The sequence below is a fragment of the Mus caroli genome, chromosome 10, assembly GCF_900094665.2.
Source record: "Mus caroli chromosome 10, CAROLI_EIJ_v1.1, whole genome shotgun sequence".
NCBI classification, from domain to species: domain Eukaryota; kingdom Metazoa; phylum Chordata; class Mammalia; order Rodentia; family Muridae; genus Mus; species Mus caroli.
In genome coordinates, this window is record NC_034579.1 from 50,830,456 (window position 1) to 50,837,780 (window position 7,325).

Here is a 7,325-nt window from a genome sequence, read left to right on the forward strand (position 1 = left end):
CAATGAGGTGAAAATAATTTAAAACCAGTAAAACCAATGTTTTTAGTTCCTGTATTTCATACATATAAAATCATGTCTACAGATACATATAAATCATGTATACACAAATACACATATATACCTGTAATATTATATAATAATAATTATTATATATTTAATATCATATATATATATATATATATATGATATTAAAGTAGAGGCCAAATAGTCTAGGAGAATAAAGGAGAATGGGATGGGAAGTAAGTAAGGGGAAAATAAAGAGGTATGGCAAGGGTGAAATGTGCTCATCACTTCATATACATGCATATTTAAAAACCTGTATATATGGGAAGAGACAGGAGAAAAGTCTAGAGGGTCAGGAAAGGAATAGAAATATATAGCAGTATGGGTTGGGGAGCAGGGGAAATCACTAGAAACTCCCAGATGCCAGGAAGCAAGAGGTTCCCAGGACCCAGTGGGGATGCCATTAGCCAAAATATCCAACAGAGGGGAGATAGAACCTGAAGAGACCACTTTCAGTAGATAGGCATCATCCCCAGTTGAAGGATGGGGCCACCAACCCATCTAGAAAATTTTAACCCAGAATTGTTCCTGTCTAAAGAAAAAACAGGGACAAAAAATGGAGCAGAGACTGAGGGAAAGGCCATCCAGAGACTACTGTACATTGGGATCCATCCCATCTGCAGACACCAAACCCAGCACTATTGCTGATGCTAAGAAGTGCTCACAGAGTACTTCTAGTATGACTGTCCTCTGAGAGGCTCTGCTAGAATCTCACTAAGACAGATGGAGATACAGTCAACTATTGGACTGAGCCCAGGGACCCCAATAGAACGGTTAGGAGAAGGACTGAAGGAGCTGAAGAGGATTGCAACCCCATAGGAAGAACAAAAATATCAAGTAACTCCCCAGAGTTCCCAGGTACTTAACCACCAACCAAAGAGTATATATGTATGGGTCCATGGCTCCAGCTACATATGTAGCAGAGTATTGCCTTATCTGGCATCAATGGGAGGGGAGACCCTTGGTCCTGTGGAAGCTTGATGCTCCAGTGTAGGGAGATGCTAGAGGGGTGAGGTGGGAGTGGGTGGGCTAGGGAGCACCCTCTTAGAGACAAAGCATGGAGGGGGGATAGGATGGGGGATTGCGCAGGGAAGACTGGGAATACGGATATTTGCAATGTAAATAAATAAAATAACCAAAAAAAATAGTAATATATACAATTAATACAATGAAAATTTTAAATTAGATTTTTTTAAAAAAAATTTAAGCCATTACTAGGCTGTTTTAAATAAGTTAGCCATTTTAATATATATATATATATATATATATATATATATATATATATATATATATATATATATATATAATAGAGAAAACAATGCTTACCACAATGCTTTGGATGTCTCAGAATTTCATCAGCTTTCATAGCCTCACATAACTCCAAGTACTGAACACATTGCTGAACTGCTGTAGTTATCTGAGAAAGAAATAATTATAACAACTGATTAGTCCCAGAAATACCTAGTATCCAAAACGTCAAACATCAATCAAAGATATTAAAAAGACTAATGAAAGGAATGGGGACATCATCAGGTAAAGATATAGTTGCTAGAATTTCCCGGTATCATGGTGGATCTATCAAGATTCGCCACCGGAGGAATCAGATTTAATAGGGCTTACAAGATAAGGTTTTAGTTGTTATGCCCAGAGACTAAATTATCATTGTTTCTGAAAAAAAGAAAATTCTAATGATGTATATGTGCAAAATATCATATAAGATCCTATCACTGATCATGCTAATTTTTAGAATTAATTTAACAAAATGGAAATTGGGAAAATTACTCCTATACTTGTTAATAATTGTTAAAATTTAAACAACAGCTGCTGGATAGATGGATAAGAGGTGAACAGCAGTTGTTCTTATGGAAGACCAGGTTTGATTCCCAGAAACCTCATGGTGGCTCACAATCATATGTAACTCTAGTTGCAGAGAATCCAAAACCTTCTGGGCTCTGCAATTAGCAAGTAAACACATGGTGCACAGACACACACGCAGGCACACATATTTAAACATTTTTAAATAATAAACTATATTTATAGAAATAAAATCTCATGCTTTTTCTAAATGTTCTGTGTACCCAACAGAATTGGTCAGTGCCTGTTACTGTAAGTCTCTCCTCCGCTCCCTCACCTCGCTAACTTTTCTTCTCACCACCCAGAAACATGACAAGTGGATCAAGCATCTGTTTCCACCTCAAATATCACAATCACATACAACTAATAAAACATTTTCAAAGTCAACAGAACACGGTTACAGTAAAAAAATGATGTGCAATCTTGCTGTCCCCAAACATTTCATGTATGATGTCTCCATTCGTCACAACAGAGATTTCCAACCCCCTTCATCACAGACATACTTCTCCTTAAGTTTTATTTATTTATATTATTTATGTGTATGTGCCTGTGTGAGTTTCTGGGCACCGTATGCACTCAGGTGTCCTGAGAGGCTAGAACAGAGCATTGAATCTCTTAAAATGGAGTTGCAGGTGGTTGTGAGCTACCATGTGGGTGCTGCAAGTGATTCTGGGTTCTCTATAAGAGCAACAAATGCCTTTAACCACTGAGCCATCTCTCCTGACCTACCGAAATACTCCTTATAGAGGCATTTTAATTCTATAATTATGCCTTATAATTTCTGAACAAAATTGATGCCCTCAGTAAGATAAAGACTTGTGAGAATTGACTTCGGTGACATTTTTGCTGACCAGTCTCAAGTGATGGGAACAACTAGAGTATAATAAAGGACTAAGAACTGAAAATGTAAAGTCACCTGACATAAAGAAATAACAGACAGCCACAACTGGTATATGGTGCTAGACCAGGGCCATGCTACCTTTTCAATGGGTAAGCAATGGTCACAGGGAGGTTCTTTTCCAGGTATTGCTGTTTTGTTTGGTTAGTATCTCTAAGTATGGTAAGAAGGCTTTCCATATACTAAACTGTTTCTAAAATTACAGATGTTCACATTGCACATCTGCTTTCAATCTACTAATCTGAGACCCTGGATCAAACCCAGTCACATCACCTGGGCACAGAGGCTCTAAAGGACCTCTCCATAGACAACGTCACTCAACTTGACATGGCAGCCCTGGAAGATGTAAACTGACCTGCAGTGACCCAAATGGAAAAAGACAGCTAGGACCGTACCCTTTCATAGTCATTAGGCATCTGAATATATCTTTTTCTTTTTGTTTTTTTCATTCTCTTCTTTCATTGTAAAGCATGACAGCCTGAAGCATAACTTCAAAGTCCTGCATATCATCCCAGAAAATCATCAAATCCACAGACTGTTTTCAGACTCTTTCTTCACTTCCACCTTGACTAAATCAAACTTCAGAGGTCAGAACCTACATCTGGTATGGTGTACATCTCAAACTCAATACACTTAAACTGACCACATCTAAGCATTATCATCTTTCCCAGAAAATGTTCTTCTCCTACTGTGAAAGTTACCTCCCCTAAGGGCATTAATCACTCTGTTATCCAAGACTCCAGAGATTGAACATTCAAAAGAAACAGTCTCTAAATCCTGCCTCCTAAATATGGCATTACTGAATCATCTTTGTATCCTGATTCACTGTCACTGTCTTAACTTACACTTCCATCATTTTTTTCTTCATTTACTGTCCAGCCTCTCAACTGTCACTTTTTGCTTTAACACTTCTCTATAGTATAACTCTCGACACATTTTCCAACAAAATGAGACTGTCACCCAAAGTGATCTGAAATAGCAGTTGCTTGAAATCATGAAATTTGCAGTAAAATGGATAAAGCAAGAAAAATCATCCTGAGTAGAGTAACCCAGACCCCAAAATACAAATATGATATATAGTCACTTAAATGCTGATGTTAGCTGTTAAGTCTTCAATAAGCAGGCTACAATCTGTACATACGGAGGAAGGCACTAGTCACTAGGGAGAAGGGGAGAATCTCCCTAGGAAAGGAAAAGAGAGTGAATAGTTATTGATGAGTGGGGGTAAGGGGGACTGGAAAGGGAAGGTAAAATGAAAAAGGGGAGATAGAAGTGCTTAAGGAAGGGGATGCAGGGAGAATAGCTAAAACTAGGGGCCATTTGAGGGGTCATATGGAAACTCACTAGAGTAGAAGCTTCTAAACATATCTCACAGACAAATGAAATTCCCAGTGCCAGGAATGGGTAAAATCTAATTGAATTATTGGCCAAAGAATCCCGTGGAACCCCCAAAACCACACATGCTATTGCCAAACTATTGGTTGTTTTCCATACACTGATGGGTAAACACCAACCCAGCCTTAAACCCTTTGATCTACAAATGGTGACTGCCTGTAAGTTATGTTGGGGCAATAGAGGCAAAGATGTTGTAGAACTAACTATGCTGGCTAGTTTTATATCAACTTGACACAAGCTAGAGTTATCAGAGAGGAGGGAGCCTCAATTGAAAAAATGCCTTCATGAGATTGGCTCTAGTCAAGCCTGTAGGGCATTTTCTTGATTAGTAATTAATGGGGGAGTATCTAGCCCATTGTGGGTAGTGTCACCACTGGGCTGGTAGTCTTGTATTCTGTAAGTCCAGGTTCCTGCCCTGTAGGAATTCTTGTCCTGACTTCCTTTACTATGAACAGTGATATAGAAGACTAAGTCAAATAAACCCTTTCCTCCCTCCACTAGCTAGTTTTATGTCAATCTGACCTGATCACAGAAGGAACCTCAACTGAGAAAATGCCCCCATAAAATCTGGATGTAAGGCATTTTCTTAATTAGTGATCAATGGTGAAGGGCCCAGCCCATTGTGATTGGTGCCATCTCTGGGCTGGTATTCCTGGGTTTTATATGAAAACAGGCTGAGCAAGTCATGACGAGCAAGCCAATAAGCAGCCTCCTCCATAGCTTCTCCATCAGCTACAGCCTCCTAGTTCCTACCCTGTAGAGGTCTTGCCCTCACTGCTTTTGATAATTAATTATTATATAGAACTGAGAATGAAATAAACCTTTTCCTGCCCAAGTTACTTTTGTTCATGGTGTTTAATCTCAGCCATAGAAACCCTAACTAGGACAGAAATCAACCAATATTTGACTGGATTTAAGGCTCAGTCCACAAGATGGAACCCATACCTAACACTGCTTAAGTGGCCAAAATCCTGAGACCAGATAAGCCAGGGACCTAGCAATGAGAAACCTTTGAACACTTAGTCCTAAAGGGGAGATCAAATCCCCTCAGGACTCTGGGAAGCCTGCAGAAGGGACATGAAGATTATAAAGCCAGTGGAAATGGAAGGAACCAAGGCCTTCTAGACACAACAGGACTGCTGCACATATAACCTCACGGAGACTATGGCAGTGCACAGGGTCTGCACTAAGCCAGATGGAGCCCCAACACTGAGAGGGAAAGTGGACACAAGCCTCTATCCCTAACCCAGAAGCTATCTCCAATTGATAACTATTCACAAAGGAAAAATTAGTTTCTGTAACAGAGTCTCACTGGGTATAGAAGTAACACTTAAAGGCAGGTTCCATGTCGAGAAGTAGTTGACAAATACAGAACAAACTCTTGACGTTTTTGGTTGTGAGCCTAGTCTTTCAAGACTGACCCATCTCTCCAGCCCTAAAACAAACTCAATGGTACTTTTGGAGGTTTTTTTTTTATTTGGTTTGGTTTATGTTTGTTTTGTTTTGTGTTATGTTTTTTTTTTTTCTTAGAGTTGCTTTTATGACATTTCTGTGTGTGCAAGTGTATGTGTCTCTGCATCGATGTGTTTGTTGTGCTTTTTAGTGGAACTTTTCTTTCTGGTCATTTGTTTGGTCCTGCCTCCTAATAGCTGCTAGACTCAAGGGTCTGCCTCAGCACATAAACCATAATCATTGCCTTCCTAAACGCTTTTTAAAATTACATGATTTCATATTTGTCCAGTATTATGCTTTACTAATTTCTTTTCAATTTCTTTCAGTATCTTCATACATTGTTCCATAATGGCAATGAATATAGGGTTTTGTTTTTGGTTTTTCTTTTGGGGGAGGGGTAAGACATTTATAATATCCACTTGTATTTGGTATCATTTAAACCAATTTTTGCAAACACAAAATCATTTCTCACTGAGTCTTTTTCATGAACTTTCACTCACGTGTATCAGTATATTTTACAGAAGGAATTCCTTTATTAACAACTGACCCGAGTCAAATTACATGTCAGTTCTTAAAAATATAGATTCTCAGCCGGGCGTGGTGGTGCATGCCTTTACTCCCAGCACTCAGGAGGCAGAGACAGGCAGATTTCTGAGTTCGAGGCCAGCCTGGTCTACAAAGTGAATTCCAGGACAGCCAGGGCTATACAGAGAAACCCTGTCTCTAAAAAACAAAAACAAAAACAAAAAAAACAAAAAACAAAAAATATATATAGCTTCTCTCAAACCATGATGTCATTTATGGCAGCCCAGTTTTCCTCGTACTCACGCATTTGCTGTGTCCCTTACTGCTCCTTCAGACTGAACTTTCACCTCCTTACAGTTCACTGAATGGTGTTTAGGTCACATTAAAAGGGACTGCTTCATTACCCATCAGTTGCTGCCACTCATCTCTGCATGTGCAGGGCACTACATCATTGTGTAATATTACTTTCATCATAAAAACAGACATGCAGCTTACCAGACATTTATATTTCTTTTCAAGAAGTCTCAGTACTGCAGTTCTGCTGTAATATGCATGCTAAAATTAAAGAGAAAAGCCATTAATGTTAAAGGTATGTCATTTAACACCTATTTCCTCCATCATTTACAATATCATAAACCACATCATAACTTAGGTGGAAAATATTATAAACAATGTCAAGCCGGTTTTCCAAAGCTCAATGAATTACAAGCATCGTAATCACAGGAAAGCTAATTACATAAAAATTAGTGTATGTCATTTAGGGGCAGATTTAGAGCTGAGGAGACCAATCCATAACAGTGCATGATTCAAGGGAAAAATATGTAAACAAGAAAGAGACAAGACCACCACTTGTATACTGACCACATGCACAGAATTCTGCAAAGGTGAGACACTCTAATAAGACAGCATCTTTGTCACCTTAGGTCAGTATTATCTTTAAATAAATGACTATGCCTGAAATGGCTTTATTTCCTTAGGACCAAAAGTAGGTAGAATTAAAACACATACATACGAAGCAGAAACCGGCCTGAGTAGGACCACAGGCCTCATCCGGCCGGATCAGCGCCGGGGTAGCGGAGCACAGGGTTGCCTGACACCCGCCAGCTACCCACAACCCCCGCCACAGGATTTTGGGACT

General features: G+C 39.2%; 1 protein-coding gene across 2 annotated transcripts in view; it reads right to left on the minus strand.

Annotated features, from left to right (window-relative positions):
• The window catches only part of Tbc1d32 (TBC1 domain family member 32), a 213,273-nt gene that overhangs the window by 162,342 nt on the left and 43,606 nt on the right, over positions 1 to 7,325 (minus strand). For both annotated transcript variants that reach the window (XM_029482691.1, XM_021174643.2), the window contains exons 10-11: positions 6,683 to 6,742; positions 1,390 to 1,480 (exon numbers count right to left, since the gene is read on the minus strand). In XM_029482691.1, the coding sequence (XP_029338551.1) occupies positions 1,390 to 1,480; positions 6,683 to 6,742 (151 nt within the window). The remainder of the gene's footprint in view (positions 1 to 1,389; positions 1,481 to 6,682; positions 6,743 to 7,325) is intronic.